Source organism: Pogona vitticeps, chromosome 7, assembly GCF_051106095.1.
Source record: "Pogona vitticeps strain Pit_001003342236 chromosome 7, PviZW2.1, whole genome shotgun sequence".
Taxonomy (NCBI): domain Eukaryota; kingdom Metazoa; phylum Chordata; class Lepidosauria; order Squamata; family Agamidae; genus Pogona; species Pogona vitticeps.
In genome coordinates, this window is record NC_135789.1 from 3,272,293 (window position 1) to 3,297,709 (window position 25,417).

The 25,417-nt window shown below is 46.2% G+C and overlaps 2 protein-coding genes across 5 annotated transcripts in view; both read left to right on the plus strand.

Moving 5' to 3' along the window:
• The first annotated feature begins 1,689 nt into the window (after nt 1–1,689).
• Nucleotides 1,690–19,317, plus strand: ENO1 (enolase 1). Its single transcript, XM_020782246.3, has 12 exons — nt 1,690–1,821; nt 6,428–6,521; nt 10,713–10,808; nt 12,649–12,707; nt 13,439–13,508; nt 13,761–13,894; nt 14,616–14,838; nt 15,560–15,757; nt 16,463–16,664; nt 17,287–17,395; nt 18,378–18,436; nt 18,585–19,317. The coding sequence occupies exons 1-12, from the start codon at nt 1,714–1,716 to the stop codon at nt 18,652–18,654; spliced, it is 1,422 nt and encodes a 473-aa protein (XP_020637905.3). The 5' UTR covers nt 1,690–1,713; the 3' UTR covers nt 18,655–19,317.
• A 5,041-nt stretch (nt 19,318–24,358) lies between these two features.
• RERE (arginine-glutamic acid dipeptide repeats) overlaps nt 24,359–25,417 on the plus strand; it is a 266,304-nt gene continuing 265,245 nt past the window's right edge. For all 4 annotated transcript variants that reach the window (XM_078379232.1, XM_078379236.1, XM_078379235.1 and 1 more), the window contains exon 1: nt 24,359–24,673. The gene's annotated coding sequence lies outside the window, so the exon portion shown is untranslated. The remainder of the gene's footprint in view (nt 24,674–25,417) is intronic.

Sequence of the window (25,417 nt, forward strand, 5' to 3'; positions counted from 1 at the left end):
CTTCAGTTTTTGGCCTGATATCTGAGGGAATAGGGTGCTCCTGCTCCTAAGGGGGTGCTCCAATCAGTTTCTGAGCTAATTAACGACACACTCATCCCCCTCCCCCACAGGCCAAAAGGGCTCCATGAAAAGGAAGGGAAGGCCTCAGGGAGAAGGACCTAAAAGGTCCCCATTTTCTCCCATTCCAGAAAGGAAGCCATTTGGGGGGCCTCTCACCTCAGACTCTGAGGCAGCTTCTCATCGGGTCAGGATGGGACCTTCTCTCTCCAAGGCAAGAATAACAGGCCTCATATTTCTATGTGAAAAGTAGGAGGTGTGTGGGTGAGGAAAGAAAGAAAGAAAAAAGGGTCCCAGTGAATTAGAATATCAAAATGGGGTCAAAGAATAGGCTGGAGCCAAGATGGAGCCGTATGGGCAACAATAAAGGGGGGGAAATGAAGGTGTGTTTTTTTGCCAAAATATTGTGGCAGTTTGAAGACTTAACACATTTATTTTGAGTGTGAGATTTTTTTCTCCCTGGTCAAAAATCTCCCTTCGCAGGTAAAAAGTAGATTTGGCGGTTGTTTGGGCTTGTGTCTCATCCTCTTATTTACCTCAGGAGGTTTGTTTGGAAGGCTGAAGGGAGGCGGGAGGGAGCCCAGGGCTCCGGGTAGGGGACCAAGGAGAAAATCATCCATCCATCATCCATCCCAAAACCAAAGTTGGTCCGTTGAATTTTCTACATTTGCCTGTGCAGCTCTGTCGATCAAAAAGATGTCTGACCGTCCTTGTCCCAATAAAATGTTTTCTTTTTAAAAAAATTGTTTTTCAGTATTTACCTTCCTTTTCGTTCGAATGTCATTTTGAGGTAATGTTAATGTTATTTTTTTCTTTGTTGCGAAATGAAAGGAGCGGCCCTTAGGCGACAGTTAGTTATGCCGCCCGCCCCCTCCCCGCCCAGGAAAAGCGGATAAAGGGACTGCTAAGAAGAAGAATCCTAACGACATCCTGACATCCTCCATAACTGAACAAAGGTAGGATGTAAATAAATAAATAAATAAATAAATAAATAAATAAATAAACATTAAGGTTGTTGTTAAATGCTGTGTTGCATGTTAATTATTGATTTTATTGGAATGCATTCCGGTGTAGAGCATAATATAAGTAATATTATGATTAATATTATTATTATCACTGTTTTCTTTCCATGAGCAATGGGGTCCTTGCTCCAAATCCATTTTTTAAAAGATTGTTTCAAAACGCCTGTAGCAGTCAGTCTTTGGGGTGTGTGTGCATGTATTTGGAATTTGTTTGTTTAAATAAAATTTAATTACTCTATTCATAATAATAACATTCTTAGAAGTGCCATGTTGGACGAGAGACTATGGATTTAATATGCTGAAAAAACTTTTAACAAAAATATTTAAAATCTAGTTTTCTGTTCCCTCTTGGGCGGGATTGGATTGTGCTACTATGCAACTATTGCTTACGGGGGGCCTTTAAAAATCATGAGAAAAACCTGGAGGTACAGCGCCGAGCACCTACTACCACCAAAATGGGGATTTTCCATTCTTAACATTAAAAAAAACCCCACAAACTTTAAAAGGCCTTTTCCGGGCAAGCGAAGCCGGCTTGGGCACGTAGCGCACGCGCCCCAAGACTGCTCGGGCGAGAGGCGCGTCCCGACCAATCAGGAAGAACCGAACGGCCCGGTCCAGCCAGTGAGAAGCCGAGATGCGGGCACCTCATTTGCATGGACCGGCCTATAGTTCCGCGCGAGACGAGGTGCTCTTCCCCAGTTGCCCGGGAACGCCAGCAGGGAGTGATTGCACCGTTTACCCGGTAATCTATTATTATTATATGAATACAGCTATTATCTTTTACTTTTTTGGGGGGAGGGGGTCAAGTCCTGTTAAGTACCGGGCCTCGAAAGGAAGTGCATGAACGGGGAGGATAATTTATAGCCCCACAGTTGAGAGTCTTGTAACGAGCCACCAAGCGGTTGCATGGGGGAGAGGAAGGGAATATTTGCAAAAAAATGGTGCAAACCGGAGCCTGAGTTGGAAAGAGAAAAGCGAGGCGTGGGAGGCGTCTGCAATGCCCAAGCGGGGTGCATGGGTCCCGCGGCCGTTGCATTCCGCAGGAACGCGTTTCTGGCTTGGGGGGGAACAAAGGAAGGCGCTTTGTTTTTCCCTTCTCTTCCCCAAATCTCGGCCTTCGAAGCGTGGATCGTTTCCCCGGACGTTGAGGGAGATCCGGTCCTTGGGAAAGCCCATGGAGGCCCGTAAAACCAGACCGATACTCCTCTCTAGCCATCTCCACGAGATGCACAATTGGCGGTGGAGGCGGAAGAGTTACAGGTGTGGATGGCCTGGTGCTAGTGCACCACCGTCTTGGGTGGGGTGGGGCGAGAATGGTGGTTTTGGGGGGAAATTTAGCACAAAGTTTGAGGATGCCCCTGATCCGAACACCCCTTTTCTCTCCCCTTCCAAAGAATTTTATTTTTCCAGTCTTCTCCCCGAAGGTTACTCATGGAAAGAAAACTTGGAGAGGGGATGAAGCTCAATTACTGGGGTAATTGAGGAAGTTAGTTTCAAAAAAACCCTCAACGCAATATTGGATGCCCTGATTTCTTTTTCCCTCCGCATTGCAATCCTTGCTTGGAAGGGTGAGGCCCAATCCGGCAACCCGAGAGGTGGAAATTGTGCCCGCCTTAGGAAGCCTCCTTGCTTCCTGGCCTATCCCCATAGCTTGGGTGGAGCAGGAGTAGCGAAAGAACCAAGATTTTTTTTTTGGTGGGATCGCAATCCATTCTTACAAAACGGATCTCTATTTCCCTTTCACTGCATTAGTAGTTACTTAAGCCCAGTTTCCCCTGTCAGTATAAATGTTACAAGGTGCCCTATGAAATCTCTCCAAAGTTTTTTTTTCCTAAATGAGGGCTGTGCTGAACTAATAATAATTTAAAAAGGATCTTATCTAACAGATTACCAAACACTTTCTCACGTGTAACTTTGATTCCTGCTTAGGGCCTAAAGTCTGTGAACCCTTATGAGAGCCCTTATGCAGGGGTTTGGGGATAGTTACAGTAAAAAAACAAAAATAGGATCTCTGCCAAAGTCAAAGAGGTAGGAATAGAAGGCTCTAGCCAAGCAGATTAGGAGCCACTGGCAAAAGACTGCACATGCTTTGCGTGCCATGTGCCTTCTGTGGGTGGGGGTTCGGCGCATTGATTTATGTGGGTGGCAGTTGCCAGGTTGCACGGAAAGATGCAGCCATGTGCTAAAAGTGCCTGGAGGAAGTGTTTAAAAAAAAAACCACACCACCCTGTGATTAACACAGTGAATCTGTGCTGCTCCTCTTTTGCTGGCTAGTATCCCTAAGCGCCTGTGGAGTATGAGTAAAGGACCTGCGTCACTGCTTCATTGCAGCAGAGCAGTTTGTCCTTGGTCTGGGGATCGTTTCTCTTAGAAGAGGTGGGGATTTTACCTTTGCAAGGAAAAATGGCTCAGCACCACCTTACTGCAAACGGCTTTTACAGAAATCAGAGTTAAGACCCCTTGCAATCAGAGTTAAAACCTGCTGACTTTAACAACTTCCTGATTAATTGAAGCAGAAACGTTGGAAGAGTCTTGTGTTGCCTAAAAGACTTACAGAGTTATTACAACATGCTTGTTGGCCCTGAAAGCATGCCGCATTAACTCTTCAAACTCTGTTCTCTGCTGATGAAACCTGTGTGATCTTGTCTAATGATTTACAGCAGGTTCGTACCTGGGCTTTGACCTTAACCTTCTTTCAACACCAGCTGTCCTTCATCTCCGTCTTCCCAAATATTTAGTGTTAAAGTCTTCCATCCACTATCTGGGTTGCCTTTTAAAAATCTGTGTGCCCGGGAATGGCTGACTGCCCACCTCAGATGTACCTTGGAAAGATGCATGTCTTGTTTGTTTTTGAAGTTCTAGCCGTTTTAGTCTGTGAAACAAAAAACACAAAGCAAAAATCGTGAAAAAAAAGTTGTGTCACTTTAATTGCCATACCATGGTATTAGGGGGAAAATCGGTTCCAAGGCCCCACCCTCCTGCAGAAGCTGAACAGTAGGGAACATAGCATTGGAAGTAGTGTGTATGTAGTATTGTCTCTGTTTCCTCCAGTGTCTAGTTAAAATGCTGTTTAAGCTTACCCCCTTCCAGTAGAAAACTAGCTCATCAAGGAAAGGTTTGCCTATTTTGTGTGCTAGATTTCTACTGGTGGGGAGCTGTAAATTCAAGGTAACCTGCTATCTTCCTTTACAAGAAAGCCATGAGGTAGGTTAGGGTTAGTGAAAGAGGCTGAAAGTGAACTTAATGTGGCACAATGGGAAACTGAGCAGGCCTCCCTGTCCTCGGGGACCATTTAAAAATGAAAAGATCTTAGATAAGTGGTTACACCCATCCTGCAAGCTCAGAGTTCCCGTTTGTTCATCCTGCAGGTGCGGAGAAAGAATTTTAAATGGGTTAGCCCAGTAAGGCAGTGAGAGCGGCTCTTTCAGGAGCAGGGAGAAGCCTAGAAATAGCCAAGATGAATAGTACACCTCTACAGATGTGTACTTTATTGGAAAATCTTTGTAAAAAAGAAAAATTTAAATTTAAATTGCTCTCCTTTTGGATCCTTTGGCAGCAACCTCTCTTGGCTGCCGCCTCCTCCGTGAGATGGCTGTTGGTTGGGGATAATGAAGGGGGTTGTCCAGGCTCTTTGGAAGGTGTCTGGCTTGGGAGGGGAAGGGGAGGAAACATTTGCAGACTTGGCAAATGATCAGAATCCTTGCTTGAAAGAAGAGGGAGCACAAAAATCTGGACCTGGAGAGACCCGGAGAGAAGAAATCTCTTCCTTGGGAATCTGCGTAGAGACCTATTGGGGTGGGGATGGGGTGAAGCATAATTCAGATTCCGGTATTAGAATTTTTTTTTGAAGTGAATTTTTTCCCCTGTTACATGAAATGCTGAGTCACAAAGCACGATGAGACATCCTGAGACAGGAAATTGCAGTCCTAGCTTTGCAATAAAATAAAACCCACAAGATGGACAGGCAAGTGAGAAGAGAGAGTCCATTTTATTCAGATTCCTGCTTGACTTGTCACGTGCCCTGCCCTTCCTCGCCCAACCTGATGGAGCCCCCTCAATACAATGCCCATCAACAACCCCCCCCCCAATCCAGCAGGCTAAAAGAAGGCCGAATGGCTTTAATTCTTTTAAACTTTTATCTCAGTTTTTTTCCCCTCCAAATAAAGAGAAAGCTGTTTTCCAAAACAATTCCTTCACTCTGGTTGGGATGTTGGGGGTGATGTCGTTCCCAGTCCCTCCTCCAAAAAACTGGGAGATGGAAGGAGGAGGGTTAAAAGAGAAAAGGGCACACCGTCCGGGAACAGCTGCAGTGTGAATAAGCTGGCTGAGCGGTGCAGGAAGGGGAGGCGCTTGTGATGAGGTCGGACTCAAGGACATCCGAGACATGCAGCCGCCTCTGTATAGTCTGGTTAGGCAGCTGAGCAGATGTGCTGTGAGTACCTTGTCCGGCGGAAAAGGTGAAATTATCTTTTGCGTTCCTCTCCAGCTGCAGTTTTCCATACACATAGCACCTCCTACAAACTCTGGATCCTTTTTCTGTAAGGATGTGATTCCAGGAGGGGCAAAACTGCCACTGGAAGGCACAGAGTCGTGCGTGCTAGAAATTGATTAGCTTAGCATTAAGTTAAGTCACCGGCTGCATTAAATCTGTCTGGCTTTCTTGCATTGGAAAGGCGTTTAATAATGGAATGAGTGGCCTAAATTAGCTTTTGGGAGGTTATGGAGGGTTCCGCCCTCTTCTGCCCAATTTATTTAAAGTTAGTTGCGTTCTGCAAAAAAGGATAAATAAAATTTGGATGCCCACTTTATTTAAAGTTGTTTGTGTTCTGCAAAAAGGATAAATAAAATTCAGATGTTACGCACCCAGAGATTCAAATAAAAAATAAAATAAAATCACTGGTAAGGGAATTGATTAAACAGATTAGGAACTAGTGCTTACTAGTGTACAAACAACATCTCAAAGAAGTTTAAAGGTAGTCAGTTTTCTGTTTTTCCCGGCCCTTCTGAGCTACATCCAGTCCAGATCTTCTTGTGGGCTAGAAATTTGCCAGCTAGTCTGGATCCAAGGGGCATTTTTTTAGTGTTGTCAAGCAGCCTTCCCCCCAAGCTGCTGCCTTCTGTGTTGGACGGTGGCTCCCATCACACCTAACCAGTATGTGGTAATGGGATTTGTGGTGAAATGGGCCAGGAGGAAACTTGAGGAAACTCCTTGCCATCAATGCTAAGTTAAAAAGGACTGGTTATAAGACAGTATAAGGCAGCTTCGTGTACCGTCAAGCTGTTTGTGCAGTGGGCTAGCATTTTAATCTTTAAACTCCTGCATTTCTGTTTCTCTTCCTGTTCTCCAGACAGCCAACATGTCCATCCAAAAGATTAAAGCTCGTGAAATTTTCGACTCCCGTGGGAATCCCACCGTTGAGGTAGATCTCTACACTTCCAAAGGTGAGCCCCTCGGGGAAGATAGCCCAGCACCTTTATGGCCTCCCTGGAGCCTGCTTCCAATATTTAGCAAGCAGTGGGTTGCTCTTCTGGTGCCCGTATTGAAGGCTCCTGGGCTTAGCCCCCACGGAGGGGGCCACAATTCCCGCCTGCACTAGAATGCTTGTGGTGAGGGATGATGGGTGTTGGAACTCCAGCAGTGGGCTGGAGGGCCTGAGTTTGCTGACCCTGGGAAAAGCTGGGTTTTTCCCCAGTATTAATCTAGCTGAATAAGCACCAAAAGGCGTGCCTTCTCTTCTTAACATGCCATGACATCACCAAGCCATAAAGTGTGTTTAAAAAAACAAACACATATGCCTACTACAGTGGTGTCTCGCTTAGCAATCGCTCCGTTGAGTGATGAAATCGCTTAGCGATGGGGTTTTGGCCATCGCCAGAGCGATCGCTTAGCGATGGCCCCTATGGGGGAAAATTGCTTTGCGATGATTGCGGGGAAGCGATAATCACAAAGCTCCCATTTTTGACCAGCTGATCGATGGTTCCAAAATGGCTGCCGGAAAAACAAAATGGCCGCCCGCTGTTTTGCCTCGCTTTAGAGGCACTGAAAATGGCCGCCCCTATGGAGGATCTTCGCATAAGGTCAGTTTCTAAGCCCATAGGAACACATTAAACACGTTTTAATGCGTTTCTATGGGCTTTTTTTATTCCGTTTAGCGATGAAATCGCTAAGCAACATTTTTCATGGAATGGATTAACATCGCTAAGCGAGGCACCACTGTACTTCAGGCTTTTGGCTGAGTCTGATTTTGAATTCTCTGGATCAGGTTATCTCTTCCCCCAACATGGGCTTTGTTAGTTACATTTATCTTCCTCCTGAATTCTGGTGTGAGTTAAGAGTGGGCACACATTGGTGGTTCGTGCCCACCAAACCAGGCGTTCTGGGGTTCCGAGCCCCGCCTCCTCTGACAGGTGTCCACTCAAAGGCCTCACCTTCCTTGCCCCGCCTCCTCTGGGTGCTGCCTCTTGAGTGGGTGCCTGCTGGAGGAGGCAGGGCTCGGAACCGTGGAACACCTGTTGGAACAACGGCAGAACTGGCACAAAACACCATCTCTGGTGTGGGCGCCAGGCATCGTACATGGGAGCAGCGCTGGGGAATAAGTGCAAGAGCCACTGAGACTTTTAAAAGGCCACCTAGTAAATCTCCTGCTTTGATAGAAGAGTCAGCCTGGGGCCTGCGTGCCCCAGTCCCAACACCTAACCACAGCGCCTCTCCACAACGCTGCATTGTTCCTCTGTGAGCTATTAATGACGGACCTGTTTAAAACAATTCGAACACAGAGGTTGTGTTGGCTTTCACCACTGGCCTCTCTTTTGGCTGCCAGAGAGAATGGAAAGGGGTGTGTGTGTTTGCTTTTGGTACCTGAAAAAGACCTTCCTGTATTCTCTGTGGTTAATGGGGGAACACAAGCCTCTTTAGCAGGAGAAAGCGGCTTCTTATCACATTTATTACTGTTTTTGCACCAGGTTTCAGAGGGTATGAAAAGGGTGCATGAGAGCATAGAGGTGGGTGGTTATTCAGATTGGAGGGAGGCACATCCATCCATGATTGCATCGCTGTAGCAAAATAGCACCCAGCAGTGGACGGTAAAAATAAATGAGTCCAGTTGCTTCCACCATAAGGTAGCCTGATACTGTAGCCCTTGATGGATGCCGTCCAGTTGCTTCTAGTTCAGTGGCTTGGCCAGCAACCTGATACTTTGGAATTAAATGAGGAGGTGCGGCCCTTACAGTTTGGAAGAGAAACTCTCAGAACCAGCCACGGAATGAGAAATCCTTTTTAGAATGAAGGGTGGCATTGCAAATAGAGGTGGTGGGTTGACTTTATTTCCTCCCCCCCTTTTTTGGGGGGAATCTAAATCTGAGTGTACAAAGATGATAGGATGGGCTGTCACTTGGGTCTGCAGAGGGAGGGTAAAAACCCTCACTAACTGCACTATGTTTAAAAAGCCCCTGCAAACAGAAATCTAGCAGAGAAGGTAGGGAATGGTCAGTCTAGGCTCACGAGTCTTTTCTGTTCGGTTTCTGTGTTCAGGCTTGTTTTCTTTCCATTTTCTCATTGAGGACATTCCATTTGTGAAATTGTTGAGTTAGGCCTTGATTAAACCAGGGCTTGTTTTCTCTACAAATAAGCTTACAGTATTTCCCAAACATGCACCAGTTTTTTTTGTCCCTGATGCTTACAAAGCCTGCCCCAGCCGGGGTCTTCCTGGATTTCTTGGACTGCAACTCCCATAATCCCAGCCAGGGGTGTTTTTTTGCACACACCCTGCTTAAGGGTGCACAGAACCTTTCCAGAGCCCCTGGAGGCACACACGAAAGGCCGAGCCAGCGTTCTGAATGAATGAGTCACTGTCTCTCTTTTGGCTTGATGTCTGTCCATCCGTTTTGTGTCTCCTTCCAAAGCTGGCTTTGTCTGCCCAATTTAAATTCCCTTCCGTGTCCCTGGTTTGCCCTCTTATATAGAATAACACACACACACACACACCACCGTTCCGAAGCATCCTTGGTGCTTCTACTAATTCTGGTGGCTGCCATCTCTGGTTTAACAGGAAGCATTGGGACATCTTTCTAAACCTGCTTCCTGCATGTCCTAATGATAGCATTTGTCCGCTTTTGGGTACGATGACTATGCAATTTGGCTCCATAGCCTTTTCTTGCTAGCAATTCTGCTATAATTGGGGTTGCCCCCTTTTTAAAAAAAGCAAGCGCGCCTCCCAGCTTCTTTCACGGCAAGGCCTCCTCGTACATTGACCCACGCTCCCTTCGCCACCCTCCTTTGTTACTCGCAGCTCCGTGCCATAGAGAACCAGCCGCTTCTTTTGTGTAAAGCAGGAACTGGCTCGGGCCAGGGAGATGAACACATATAATAGCTGGCGGCAGGCTTATAGGAGGGCCAGCCTTTGTCTTATTAAAAATAGTTAGGGTCTTCCTAATGAGTCTTCCACAGAAAATAGGCAGGGGGGAAAATTGGTCTCTCGCCACTGCCTGGTTCTGGCTCATGAACTGGAAAAAAATGGGAATCTGGCACACCAGGACGTCTATCCCAGAGCTGTCTCTTAAGCAAGAATCCTCGAGAAGAACAGTAAACCTACCCATGTTTGGAAAAGCCGTGGGGTTCTGTGGCCCCTTAAAGACTTACATTTCCCTCTTGGGATACAACATTTGAAGGAGAAGCCTAGCCTGTTCATCTTGTGCCAGGTCCATCGGCCAGCCTGGGGTCTCCCTGGGATTTTGATTCATCGCATTCAGAATTGCCCTCACCCCTTCCTCGTTCTTTTCCTGTGTTCATGGGCAGCATTTGAAATTATAGGTGAACGGGGGTGATCTGCTTTTCAGCCCTTCCTTGGGCTCTAGAACCTTACCAGTGGCTTACATTTGCCCTGCAAAGATCTCTGGGAGTTGTAGTCCTTCAGTGCCTGGAAACGGAGTGGTCCCTTGGATAACTCTTGGTAGGGAAAACTTGTCCGGAATAGCTTTTAAGGTAAATCCTCTGGGCTTGGCCTGCTCTTCCAAGACAGGGCAGCATCCGGCGACATCAGTCGTTCCCAACCTTGGGTCCCCAGATGTTCTTGGGCTTAAAACTTCCAGAAGCCTTGACCACAAGCTGGGCTGGCCAGGGTTTCTGGGAGTTGTAGTTCAGGAACATCTGGGAACCCAAGTTTAGGAGCCACTGCCCTACATGAAGGTGGTGGTGGTGAGGGAAACTTTGCCGTGGCAGGGGCTTTGGGATCGGAGTCCCATCAATGGGGCACCTTGGGCCAGGCTGGCCAGAACTTGGGGGAAGTTGGAACGCCGAGGCTTCTCCAGGCGTGCTCTCTATTCTGGGGGTAGAAAAACAACTTCTGCCCATGTTCTTCTCGGCTGGAAGGCCACCCTGCTTGTGAGCCAGGACCTGGGGGGGGGGGGGGGAAGAGCCCCTTTCTGGTCCCAAGGAAACTCCCCGGGGTGAGCTTGAGAGGGTCACTTTTTCTCAGAGCCTGAGCGGCCTCCCAGGGTGCTTGTAAAGACAAGAGGAGACCTGTGTCTACACTTCAAGCTCTGGGGAGAAAGACCATGTTTATATTTTTTAAATAACCTGCTATTCCAGGGGTTTCCCCCACCCCCCAGTTAACATCTTTCTTCTCTTCCGTTCAGGTCTTTTCAGGGCTGCTGTTCCAAGCGGGGCTTCGACTGGAATCTACGAAGCCCTGGAACTTCGGGACAATGACAAGACTCGCTTCTTGGGAAAAGGTAAAGCCTCCCGCAAGAACGTCACTGGTCTCCTCTACCTTGGCCTGGCTGCGCTCCGTACTGTAAAGGCTTCTCCCGTCGGTCCCTCCCGAGGGTGGCCGAGCCCCCTTTGCAAAAGGATTGTGATGAAAGGGCTCTTTGTTCAGCCTTGCAAAGAGAGCGGACCTCTGTCTGAATAAAGCCGGTGGCGAATTTAGTCGTCCTGGGTAAAGACTTACTGCAAGGCGCCTTTGTCATCCCAAATAATCCCCAGCTCAGTTCTTTCTTGGGAGAGGCATACCAGGTATCTGTTGGGTAAAGCAATTATGCAGCATTTGGTATTGAATTCTAAGTTCATATAGCCTCCTTATAATGTCTTGAGTGTGGCCGCCACATGCTGTTGGCTTTCTCTCGTCTTACTTTAATACGTTTGTAAAAATATTAGAAGTGCCTGCCTCTTCAGGGCTTGATGTACTTGTGGAATGAAGACCACCCTGCATTTTGCTCAGAATTACGCATTTATTCATTTAAAATGTTTCTGTCCCATCTTTCTCCTTAAGGAGGAGCCAAGGCAGCTTACATCATTCCAAGACCCTTAGCATCAGGTTTTTATGGGGAGCCCTTTGGCAAAACAGACAAGGGTCCCTGTCCCAAATGAATCCATAATCTGAAATAGGCAGAGAGAGGGGAAGAAAACTAACAGATTTGGAGGCTGTGACTATAATCTGCTTTAGAATACGACATTGGGAACCAAAAACTGCTTAGACTTGGTGTTGCCGCTCTGTGGCTGGGGGAACTCTGGTTTCTGTATGCAGATTCTGAATTTAATCCCAATTTAAGGTGGTGGGGGAGCTGTATATTTGAACCATTAGTTTGACAGCTGGTTGCTTTTTAGAGTGGTTTTCTGTAAGATCTTTGCAGGTTCTCTGGATTGAATTTGCGCAGTGTTAACAGCCAACCCATATATATATATATCCCTAGTTTTTTTTTCATTTTAAAACCGGTTTACTATTGTCAAACGGATGTTTCCTGGCACCCCGCATTCAATTAGTTAAGCTTTGGCTGCTTGCATGAAACATCTGGGTCTACAGCTGTGAGCCTCATCAAAGCTTTACAAAACATCTCGGTGGTTCACTTCAAAAAAGGGGGATAATGCTGTGCATGAATAAGGGATTGCAAGCTTGCTCCTCGGACTGTCTGTATTCAGGAACGAGAGGAGGTACCCAAATTCTGTCATGCACCAGACATGTCTAAACTCTTTTGACAGGACCACGAGCAGTTTGTATTTCCCCTTAAGCCTTTCCTGCTTTCCGCGCCTGAGTCCGACGGTGGTGCTCCATGCCGGAAGGGTCTTTTCCTTTCTCTTTGCTCTGTGTCCCCCATGTGTGTCCCTCTCTTCCCTTTGCATGGACAGTTTCTGTGTTCTCTTGTGGGGGTTCATTTTTCTCCCTTTCTCTCTCTCTCTCCCTCTCCTGGCTGACTTGGTTCCGAGCAGGTGTCTCCCGAGCCGTTAAATACGTTAACGAATTCCTGGCTCCAGCGTTGTGTACTCAGGTAACCGGTGCGGGTTTGCAGTGCAGCCTCCAGGCTCAGGGCATCTCCTCTTCCACGCATGGTCCTTCAGAACTAACCTTGTTGGCAGGCATTCCTAGACGATGGCTACGTCCCGTGAACTTAAACTGGGCCTTTGATAATTTAAGAAAAATAATAATAATTTATAAGTGCTTTGCACTCTTTGAGTGTCTCGCCTTGAGGGTCAGGCGGTTGGGGTTGTAACTTGTGACTCAAGTTGATCCTCTACTAATGCCTGCTTTGGTGTTCCGTGAGTTGGAGTAGTGATGGATTCGCTTGTTCCTTCCAGGTGTCTCAAAAGCTGTTGAGCACGTCAATAAAACAATTGCACCTGCACTGGTTAACAAGGTAGGAAGCATTCCTTATTTCACTAACCCTTTAGTGCAAGCTGAGCTGTCTATAGACTTCATTTTAAATGGAGATGGGGTTTTTTTTGCATATGTGTTTAAAAAGAAAAAAAAGTCATTCTAAGCACCTTCCCATTGGCAAATTATTTGTTTGTGGACATATGCATGAATAATATAAATGCATGTTGCTCATTGTGCAAATAATCTTAGGAATGGACATTGGAGTGTGGTGGGTGCCTGGTAGAAATAACACACAGATGTGACACCGGTGACTGGAGGAACTCATTGTTGTCTTTTGTACCTTAATTCAGTTTTATCTAATCTTTATAACTCTATAATCTGGTAAAAATTAGTAGGTGGTGTAACAAAGCCCGTCTGTGATAAGGTAAAATGAAATACAGGCCATTTTGGTGGCACTGGGCAACTGTAACACATTGCCCATTCAGTATATAATATAATTTTTAAAAATGTTCTATTCATTTTATTTTATCAGTCCATTCAAGTAGCACAACAGAACAATATCTGTTGCATGACAATAAGTAAATTTCTCATTCATAAACTCCTATACCTTCACCATACACACACTGTTGACATTGGCTACTAAAGGTCATTGCCTGGTTCTGGCCGATGGTAGGACTGGTCCTGCAAGTTCCCCCACCCCACCCCTTGGCCTCGGGGATCACGCTGGTGCCTTAATGGTTTTTGTGGGCTGCTTCCTTTTCCTCCCTGCAGAACGTCAGTGTGGTGGAACAAGAGAAGATCGACAAGCTGATGCTGGAGATGGATGGATCAGAGAACAAATGTAAGTCGATTCTACAGCAAACGTATCTTGGGGGTTGGAAACAGCTCTGGGGTTGTGTACCAACCTTCGCCCCCCCGTTACTAGTTGGCTTGGGAGCAAATTTCTGTTAGCGGATGTAAAACCCAGGGGTGGAGGCAGGACGGCACATTCCCTGAGAAGCTCCTTCCAAATGGGAATACAATAAGAAAGGAGACGTATTTGCAAGCAAATAACATTGCTCTCTCTCCCCGCCCCCGCTTTTTTATATTACAGCCAAGTTTGGTGCTAATGCTATTCTGGGAGTCTCCTTAGCCGTCTGCAAGGCCGGCGCGGCTGAGAAGGGGGTCCCCCTGTACCGTCACATTGCAGACCTGGCTGGGAACAAGGATGTCATTCTGCCTGTCCCTGTAAGTTTTTCTTGGACTATCCTGTTATACATGAGATGAAGATTCTCTTCTCCTGTGTGTGTATGAGTGAAGAAGAATCCCCATTCTGGAAGATGTCTACTTGATGTAGAAAAAGAATTTCTCCTAGTTGCTTTGAATTATCTGTCTGGGAGAAAGTTAAGCTATAAAGCAAAACATTTCAAATAAGTCATGGAGAGGGGTATCTGTGTTCCTACGCTTTAAGGCCTAGAAATGTAAATGGCTTTGGAATGCTGTGTTTTCCTACAGATACCTTATCCACAGTTCAGTATCCGCTGATTCACTTATCCACCATCTGAAATATTAAATGAAAAACCCCATAAATGCACATATATTTCTAACTATGAAGTTACCAGAACTGGCCACTAGGGAGGGCCAAAGACCCTGTTGTGTGTAGCTTTCCTTATTACAGCATTCACTATAATCCATGTTTTTGAGAATCTGCAGGGGGGTGATCTCCCACAGATGCAGGAGTCCTGCTGTAATATTCTTGCGGCTTTTCCCCTCCTCACCCCCCTTTCCTTTGATGCTGCGTCTTCTGTCGAAAGCCCAAAGGCAGGAATTCTCCTCTAAATGTGATACATAAGCTGCCTTCTGAGAGGTCCCATTTATGGGAGTTACGGACAGCAAGTAGAAATAAGTTGAAGTGAAATCATTAACGGTTTGGTTTTATCTTCTTGCTTTTGATCTGGTTACCTTCAAGGCATTCAACGTGATCAACGGTGGGTCCCACGCCGGGAATAAGCTCGCCATGCAGGAATTCATGATCCTCCCCATTGGTGCTGAGAGCTTCAGGGAAGCCATGCGGATCGGGGCGGAAGTGTATCACAACCTCAAGAATGTCATCAAGGAGAAGTACGGGAAGGATGCCACCAACGTGGGTGACGAGGGCGGCTTTGCACCCAACATCTTGGAAAACAAGGAAGGTAAAAAAAGTGTGGAGAGGAGAGGACTTGTTTTATTTTGGGTGTTTGTCTATTTAAACTTCTACCCCATGCATCTGACAAGCCGCTACTCTGGGTGGCTTCCAAGGAAAGAATACAGCTGTATGACAGGCTGTGGGTGTGGCCTGTTGTGCCTCTGTGGTCTGGAAGGTTTTTCTGCTTTGCTGAGAATGTGGTCCAGACTTGGGAGGAAAACTGTGGAAGGTTTTCCTTTTTTTTTTTTTTTTTTTTTTTTGGTGACCTAACTAGACTTGTAGCTGGCTGGGTAGCTCAGTACTTTACGTATCTGAGTGTGGAGCCAGAGGTTGGGAGTTTGATTCCTCAACTGGGCCTCCTGGAAGAAGCCTGGGTGGCCTTGGGCCAGCTGCACAGTCCCAGAGATGCCTCCCCAGAAGAAGGGAAGTGGAAACCTACCTCTTTTTGTACCTGGAAAACCCTGAAAAGGGTCACCTTGAGTTAGAATTGACTTTAATGAGATGTGATGATTGCTAACTAGACCTGTCTCTTTCTATTTTGGTTTGGGTGTGAACTCCCAGAATTCTCCCATCCTGGGACTTCCACCTGCCAGAGCCACATCTAAATTGTGCTCAGCCTGGAGAATTCTGGGATTTGGGAGCCTGTAAAAGCTGAATGGCCCATCCCTATACAACAGGCTTTTCAGATTTAGCTTATTGCTTATAACCTGTTTTATGGCTCCTCCTAGCTCTGGAGTTGCTGAAGACGGCTATCGGTAAGGCAGGCTATACTGACAAGGTTGTGATTGGAATGGATGTGGCGGCTTCCGAATTCTACCGCGATGGCAAGTATGACCTGGACTTCAAGTCACCCGATGACCCAAGCAGGTACATCACCCATGACCAGCTGGCTGACCTCTACAAGGGCTTCGTTGCAAACTACCCAGGTATGAGTGCTGTCTTAGTGTCTGTATGAGACTGGGGGCTGCTTCCTTTTCAGGGGACTCCTAAAAGACCAGTCAGAAACCTCTATGTGAGCGATGTGGCGTTCTTTACTCCTGATTCATTGTTGTTCTTTAATTCTGTGGTGTGTAGGATATAATGGCCATCTTATGTCCTGAAGAGGACATAGTTTCCCAGGAGTGCTGGCGTGACACCAGTGCTGTGTTAAAGCCGGGATTTGGAACTGGAACTCCCAAAGGCTTGGGACTCTGGGAGTTTTACAGTGGGGAACCCCCCCTTGTGTCCACAGGGATCATTTCCACGCCCTTGCCCCAGGGCTGGAACACACAGATAATTATTTTAATTGTGAGCCAAGGACAGGTTGGCCCATGAAATTATAAGCGAGGTGCAGATAAAAGCACAGAGGTATTAAAGTGCAGTTAAACAGTTCACAGAACTAAGTAATGTTTGCATTACAAGCTGTTTGAAAACCATTGAAAAAGTACTTTGTGCTTCTGTTATTGGGTTGAAGAATGATAATTGGGGGCCGGTGGGTAGCCAATCCTTTCTTGAGAGGTGGTTCTACCATCTTGGAAGGGTCCCTGGGAAGACCCTGTGCTAGGGTCATAGGGACAAAGGAAGTCAAGGCCTCATCCTGACACCTAGTCATGACATGGGGGTCTTTTTTCTCCTCCTCCTCCCTGTCTCAGTGGTTTCCATCGAAGACCCCTTTGACCAAGACGACTGGGCGGCTTGGAAGAAGTTCACGGCCAGCGTGGGCATCCAGGTGGTAGGTGATGACCTAACGGTGACCAACCCGAAGCGCATTGCGAAGGCCGTGGAAGAGAAAGCCTGCAACTGTTTGCTGCTCAAAGTGAACCAGATTGGCTCCGTCACGGAGTCCCTCCAGGCGTAAGTCGGTCTTCTGTTTTGGCGGGGTGGGGGTGGGGAGAGGTTGAAGTAGGTGCTGACACCCATGTAAGATTCCAGGGCATGAAATCTCCAGAGACTGGGGGAATCCTGCTTGCATGATCCCTCGTCGCCTTTTGCCAGGGCCACATTTTCCACACCTGAGACTTTCTGCAGACAATCAAAAATCCTTCCCAATGTGGAAAGCAAAACAAGAGGTGTCTAGAAATTTACTTCCAGTTTTGAAAAATTGGTGGTTTATGTGTGTGAGAAACATGGGGGGGGGGGGAGGCGTTGTAACCTATTTAAAAGAGGGTCTGTCATTCCTGGAGACCTTTCAGAAATACAGGTTCCCCCTTTTTTTTCATGATAAAACAGCTGGAACAGACTGAGGCCCACAAAAACCACCCGAGGATCCCTCAGGGCATCTTGGCCACTGCCTTGTATGATTTTTTGAAATCCTCCTTCACAGAGAAATTTAGGTAGTAGGTGGCAGCGTAGCCCCAAGTGTGTGTAAAACTCAGTCTTAAAATATGGGGCAAGGGTGGGAGGCGGTCCTGTTGCCGAATGCCCTAGTGGTGTGTCAGCTGGGACTCTCACATGGCCGTGTCTCTTTCTCCTTCAGCTGCAAGCTGGCCCAGTCCAACGGCTGGGGCGTGATGGTGAGCCATCGTTCGGGAGAGACCGAAGATACTTTCATCGCAGACCTGGTGGTGGGGCTGTGCACTGGGCAGGTAGGTGGCACCCCATCAGGGAGGGTGCTGCGGCTTGGAATGAAAAATACGTATGTTGAAAAATGACCTGTGTGACTGAACAAGTGAAGGACTCTACAATGAGTAAAAGTTGGACCTTTAAGATAGAGCATATACTGTTATTTCTGTAACTTGGAGAGGCTTGTTCCAGAGAATAATACACATGATGGTGGAGGAGGATACCTTCAGGATGTAGATCCATCATCCTTAGGGCTGGGGAATTCTGGGAAGGCTTTTTTTGGCTATTCCGCCCCCTCCAAGGTCTCACAAGGAAGCAGCATAGTTTTCTAAGCCCGGGTAAGACATTTTGCTGGGTGAGAGCCACCCAGAAGAGGATGCTCTCTTCTGATTTTCTCAGCCTAGCTGGAGGATTTCAGACAGAGTGTCCCCGATCACTTAAGAGCCCACCAGAGGAAGCAGAAGGAGATTGAATCATTGCAAAACACACTACGCTTGAAACCACACTGTTATCTGTCAGCTCTGAGCCACTTTTCTCCTTTGTAATGGTTTCAACCTTTAAAGCCCTCAATAACGAGGTCTGGCTATTGGAGGGACCAACGATCTCATTATGAGTCTGTCTAGACCTTTAAGATCTTTAAAATACCAAATTTCAGGAGAGGCCTTGTATGTTGCAATCTGCTTCTGATTGATTTTAAGAATGGAGGAAAAACAGGTTTTTTAAAGACTGGCATTTGCTGTTTGTTTGTGCTGTTTTTAATCTCCCCTTGCAATGTAAATATTTTTAATGTACTTTGCTTAATGGTTACCTGTCCCACCATGTATTATTGATACATGGTGGGACAGGTTTATATGATTGAGATTTTAGCTAAACATTGGTTTTATTTGCTTATGTTCCATTAAAAAAACTTTACAAGCTGCCTTGAGGTGCTGCTGTACTAGAAAAGCAGGGTACTGTATAAATGTCATGTTTTTAAAATGCTTCTCAATGTGTTGCTCCTTCCAGATCAAGACTGGCGCTCCTTGCCGCTCTGAGCGCTTAGCCAAGTACAACCAGCTTCTGAGGTAAGAATACAGTTAAAGGCATTGGAACCAACGAAGTATTTAAGGGGGTGACGAACTTTTGAAAGCAGACAGATCACTCTCTCCTGCGGACAACTGCCTTTTCCTCAAAAATGTGTATTCTTTCTTTTTCTCCCACTCCGTTACTTAGGATTGAAGAAGAACTGGGGAGCAAGGCCCGTTTTGCTGGCAAGAACTTCAGGAACCCTAAAGTCAACTAAACCGCTTCGGCTCCCGGGGGGGGGGGGGGTCCCTTGGCCACTCGCCCCGATTGTGGCTGACAACGCTAGTCAACCTATTTAGAAGAAATGAGAAAAAAAGCCCCTAGTAACCTGCGTACCGCAGAGAGGCAGCTGATGGGAAACACGTGTTTGGCAGGTCCTCACCCTTGTAGACAACCACAACTCGTCCGTGTGTCTTCTTAATCATCTTCTCTCTCTTTATTACACAACCCTAGTGATGGCCTGCTGCTTTCAAAAGCGCTTAGCTCTGTGTCTTGTGGACATACACTGCCCTCCCCTTTTTCCCTTTGCACCATTTTGGCCTTAACTGGTTTGAGTCGTCTTGAGTAAAAAGCAAGAAAGGAGAAAGAGAGAGAGTCACCATGCTGTAAAAGTTGGAAAGCTCTCCGATATCCCAAAGGTGTGGAGGCTTAATAGCTGTAAAGTGCTAAAGCTGCTATTAAGCTGAAAAGCGGCTACTGTTGTTGTCTTGCTCGGAAATTGCATCATTTCTCCCATTTTGTTCTGCTTTAAGCGCCAACTCTCAAGAAAAACCTTTTCTCTACATCGTGTGTGGAAGTTGTATGACTCACAGTGCAGCCCGAGGTACCTGCAAACACAATAGTAGTTCTTACGTGAGGTAAATAAAGTAAAAGAAATGTTTCTGCAGTCTGGCGTTGTTAATGGAACAGGTTGTCGCCTTGTGTGGGTGGAGACTTCGGTTAAGATGCCACCTGCCATTTAGGTAACAGCAAGAGTGGCCAAAAAATCGTGGTGGGGTCAGCGCTGGCAGGATGAGCCATGGTCTCCCATTGCTGAGGCCCACCAAGTCAACAACCCGAGGGAGGAGATCCCTCCTCCACCCATGCCCCGGGCAGGAAAAACTTAATGTTCATTAACTAATTTTTTCTGCCCCTTCTGTAATACCTAAATTTGCCTGCACAGGTGCCTCGCTCTGCTTCAGCTTGTTCTTCCACCCTAATTGCACCACTGAAAATACCTGGCTAGAACAAAGTGGAACGAATTGGCTGTCTCAGTCCAGAAGTCTTATTTCTTGGGCCAAAACTGCCAAAGCCACACTCCCTACAGAAAGGGTGGTGTTGGGAAATCGAAAGACAAAAGTTGGGCCGCGGTGTTTTTTTTTTTTTTGCATTTCTGCCTGCTTGTCTAATGCTTGTGCCACATAGCACTAATACTAGGTTTGATATTTCAACTACCTTAAAAAAAGGCTTTCGCCTTAAGGGAGCTCAGGGCAAGAATTGTGATTTTCTTCCCTGAATTATCTTTACAGTTGTTCTGGGAGGCAGAGAAGTCCAAGTAAACCTCAAATTCCTCCACTGTTTTGATGACTTTAAAAAGGTGACAAGAACTTGGGTCTCCAAGTCCAACACAAATGGCTACACAAGCACTTTTCTATAGCTTGGTGGACTTCACTAATTTTTTTTATCCCTCATCCCCCCCCCCCCCCAATGGCTAGTATACATCCAAGAGGAAGGTTAACTTACCTTGATTTATTGTCATTCCTGTTTTTTAAAAAATAAACACATTATGAGTAAAATTGTTCACCCAGAAATTGAATGAAACCAACATTAGGTTCCACATTCCCTAACTTTACCTTCTTGGAGAGTCCAGGGGTCAGTTTTATACCCTAGGGCCGCAGCAGCTCTGAAATGCCAGGCAAAATCAAAAGAAAAATGAAAACGTTGAGGCAGCTGCTATTATTTTAATGCAAACTTTTGTGGACAAGTTGTATTCTAAATTTTTTCTTTTTTTTTCTGATAAGCTAGCATAGGCTTGCATGGCTACCTGTTCTAAAACCAGCTCTGAAAATAAGCAGAGATACTTTAAAAATGTTGCTGAAAGGGAGCATCTGATTTTTTTTTATTTTTTTGGATCATCAGGATTTTAGGGGATGGTTGAAGGTCCCTGGAACACTATTTCATTGTAAATTCTTCCCTCCAGGAGGTTTGCAGGAAAGTGCTTTTTTTCTTTTGGCAGTACTGCTTTTTCTTTCAAAGTGGAGAGGGGATCTCAAGAGGCTGCACTTTCCCAACCCCCTTTAATACCTTTACAGGGGAGGAAGAAGCCGGGGCAAACCCGCTGGCTGGCTGGTATCTAAAGAGGCATGCTTGAGGGGATAGCTGTTGAAAATGCAATGGTGGTTTTGAAAAGGGGAATCTTCTCATTGCCCTCTTGTGGATTCTGTGCGGTACAGCAATATTTATCCTAGACGAACATTCAATGGCAAAGTTCGCTCAGTAACCCAAGTTGGAAATACCAGTGTTGCTTTGCACACTGAAAACTTACGAGCTTATTTGGATCTTGATAATTAATTTAATGTCCTTGACTAGCTGATTCCCCCCCCCCCTTGGTTCCTTTAAAAGCAAAGGGTGCTGCTTATATACCGCCCCATAGTGCTTCAAGCACACTCTGGGCGGTTTACAAGTTAATTATGCAGGCTACACATTTAACTGGGGCACAGATAATGCAAGGGGCATAATCCTGCTGCTGCTGTTCTGGAATGACAGGGACAGGACTTGATGATCCATAAGATCTCTTCCCACTCTGCAATTCTAAGATGACGATGAGAGCCCTGCCTTTGGCATACTTTTAGAAATGATCTGTAGGCTACCTTAAAACAAGAAGAGGTTTCAAAATGGCAAAAAAACCCACAAAAAACTCTTGCCATTTCACTCTTCTGCTGAGAAGACCCATTCGTTGCCTTTTGCCCCTGCAGAAGCAGCTAGAAATGGGAATCCTGTCACTGTCCCATAGAATGGTACGTTCCCCATGAGGTGATGCTCACCACGAACACTAGCATTGAGGTGCCTGCACAGAGATGGATTGGGATCTAGTGACGCTCTTTTAAGGATTCCAAGCCAATAGCAGAAATGGAATTATGGAGGTATTTCCTATTGTTTCCACTTCCCGCTGGTCTCAAGCTGTACATGATAGGCAGGAAAATGAATCTGCAAGAACTCCACTTCTGCCACAAGTTCACACTCAGAGATGTAGATCAAGGTGGGCCAACTTGCATCTGTGCTGTGATACCTAAACAGGGATATTACAGGAATCTGAATTAAGCTGCTCTCCCTGCCCGTCCTTGTTATATACAAACATGTTGGTTGGCTTCTCTCACTAAAAAGACATTGCTAAAGGAAAGTGTATGAGCGGAAGGCGGAGGAAGGTCATCGGGAAAAGCCAATCAGAATATTATACGGTGAGCTAATCACCATATTGACATTTGCCTGCTTAATTAGCCTTCTATTCTACTTTTACAGTGCACCGAGGAAAGGCTGTGACTCATCCATCACAATCAGAGACCAAGTTGCAATTTCCTGATTGCAGAATAAATGTTTGATGCTCTCTCTCTTTAATAGAATGGGATGAAATGGCTCTTCTTGAGTCCTCCCTCTTGGTCTTTGAGTGGGGGGATAAGAGTTTGCTGTGCTAGCTGCTATTCTAACTATTGTCTTCCCCAATATACGCATGTACAAAATGTGTGTATATTTGTGTGCATATATACATACAACCATGTACATTATATGCTGTACTATATGCCTGTGTATTTTAGGAACCCTAATAGAGATTTCAAGGTAAATGGGATACTAAAGGAGTGGTTTTACTAGTTCCATTGAGTTTCCATGGCCAATCTGTGATTCGAATTCAGGGCTTTTGCATTATAATCCATATACTGTATATATTCCGGATGCATATTAACCATGATATACATCTGTCTGCATTCACATGGTGGTTAAAATGAGTTTAGAAAAGAATGTATGCCAGGAAAGCTGCTTTACACAGGCAAGCCACTTAATGTTTGTTTACACCGACCTCTCATTCTTCCATTTATTCCTCTGCCCAATTCCACCCTTCCAAATTTTTTAGACTGCAATTTCCTGGATTCCCCTGATTAAATTGGAATATAACTTCCCAAAATCCTAGCCTGCAAACCAATGGTCCGGAATTCTGGGAGTTGGTAGTCCAACAATGTATGGGTGCCCAAGTTTACGAATTCCTGCATTATGGTTTCAGAGAGATTCGTCCGTCGACCCTAGAGCTTGCAAGAATGGAACCTGCAAAGCATGCGTGTTGTGCTCTTGAGATGCAGCCTTTTGCCATAGTTATCCAAAGGGTTGGGGAATGTGCACAAAATCATAGCATGAAGTGGAGATTTTGCACATGGCCAGGAAGTGACCACTCGGAGTTCTCTAGTGAAAGTGAAGCATGTGCACAAAGCAAGGCATGTTGGTTCATGTACAGATGAATCCTGCCATAGACACAACCTGCTCATGAACTATGCGCACGCCATCCAGCCGACGCTCTGTGCACCATTTCCAAAGGAAATCCGTGCCTGTTCACTGAACAGATTATGACAAATTCAATGGGTAAAAATTTAAAATGTGGTTGATTAGTGTTCTGCTGCATTGCCTCCTATATTTGATCCGTCCTGTGCCACACTTGTGTTTCCTATGAATGGTGTGGTGCCTATTTCTTTCAAAATATTTTTTTGATATTTCCCAAGGATATTAATTAGTTGTCTTTTTATCTTTTTTTAAACGAATATTTTGAAATCCAAATACGACCATAAAAATGCTGATTTAAAAATATCCATCAACATATCTATACCGATATCGATCTAACTGACATAATTATTTTTTTTAAAAAAATCAACATTTTTGAAGTAAGCCTGAGACTTTATACTCCCAGGTCTGTGGGTTTAATAAGGACACCTTGAAAAGAAAAAAGAAAATAAAATAAAACAGAAGATGTAAAAAAAAAAAACCAAACAACCACACGACATAACAACTGAGGTAAAACATCCCTTTGAAGGGGAAAAGCAAGGAGGCGGTCATTCAACAGACTCCCCCCCCCACTCCCCCTTTTATAGCAAAGCGCGCCAACCGTCGCGGGCGCGAGGACGGCCGCCGCGCGCCTCTCGCCCAATCGGGAGCCCCCTCCCATCCTCACCTTTCTCTGAATTGGAAGGAGAGAAAAAAAAGGAAACCAACCCAACTCCACGCTTCTCTCCTCGGCGCTGATTGGTCGGAGGCTTCCCTGGCCGGGGTCAGGAGCGGGTGGCGGTGGTAGTGGTAGTTCCTCCCCCTCCTCCTCCTCCTCACACATCTTTAACAAACCGGGTCTTAAAAGGAGCCAATGAGGGAGCGCGATACTGGCATGTGGCGGCGCTGGCCTGTCTGAGGGTGGTTGCTGGGTGTCTCTGTGGGGTTGTGTGAGGAAGAGGAGAAGAAGAAGAAGAAGGAGGGGGCAAAAAAGAGGGGAGAATTGAGGCGAAAAAGAAATATATACAATAAGAGAGAGGGAGGAGGACCGTTGTGGCTTATGGGTCTCCCTCTTCCCTCCCTCACTCCTTTGGGCATGTGTGTCTCCGCTCAGAGGGAAAAGAGAGGAGGGGGCGCGTTTTAGGGTTCCTCCCCCCACCCCTCTTTTTTTCAACGCTCGCCCACCTCCCCCTGCTTTTCCCCCCCTCCCTCCGTCAGGCCCCTTGGTTTCCCTCCTGAGGCTGCCCAACTTTCTCTCTCTCTCTCATTCTCTCTTTTATTTCCCTGAGCACATTGTCTCCTCCTGCTCCCTTTTCTCTTGGACTCCCACCCAGCATTAAAAACACGGGAGCACTCGCCTCCCTCAGCATCTGAGGGTCCAATCCAGGCGCCCCCCCTCCATTGCTTCCCTTCAGAGGGGCCCCCCACCAACCACCACAATCCCCACGTTTCTACAGGGCTCCCCCACCCACCCCGTCACCTCCCTTTTCCCTCTCTTAGCGTTTTGTTTGGGGCTGGGAGCTTCCCTAGCTGCCTTCCTATCCCCTCTCTTCCCCTCCACCCCTCAGGTCCTCAGTAAATACACACCACCACAACAACCCATCTGCTACGCCCGCCTTCTTCCTGCCTTCCCCTTCCCCACACCTCCCTTTCTTCTTTTAGACCTTGCTTGGGAATCATCTCCTCACCCCCACGACTCCACAAAGCCTACTGATGGTGTGATTCGTGAGGAGAAGGTAAGTAACTTTTGAGTTGCCTCCTGGATTGCTTTTGTTTAAGGTTCAATTTCCTCCCCTCTTTCGCGCCCCCCCCCCAATATTGGTGCGATAAAGGGGAGGAGGTTTTTTTGTGGAGGGTTGGGTGTGCAAAGGGCCTGTGTAAACATCTGGTTTGGTGGTGGTTGCACATGTGACTTAAAAAAAACGGGTAGGAAACTGAGGCTTTTGTTCCAGCACACCGCATTAAAGGGGCAATGCAAATCTCTTGAATTTGCTTTCTAGTCGTTCCCCCCCTCCCCCTTGCTCCCTTGTTGTCCCCTGGAGAATGTTGTGTTTGCTTATGAATCCAAATGAGTGGGATGTGCTTTTGAATGAATAGGGGGTGCCCATGTGGATTAAATTAAAAATGGTTTTAAATCACTATTTGGCTAGATTTATTTCCTGTCCTTCCTGTTAACTGCTGATCTCTGGCTAGGTTTGTGTGATGTCTGAGTTTCAGAAAAGATAAAAGGACTAGATTCTCTTGGGCACATAATTGAGAAAAGGTCATATTTGCGGTGTATTTGGGGCTCAAGGAGTGGGTAAAAACAGTTTTCTGTCTTAGGGTACAGTATCGAAATATCTCTGACTTAGGGGGTTTCTCTCCTTTTTTCTCTATTTTTTTTCTGTCACAACCTTCCTAGTAGTAAATAGCTGCATGTGTTTTATGAAAGAAAGCAGATAAGAACTGTAGTAAAGGAGGGGTTTAACCTTTGTCCCATT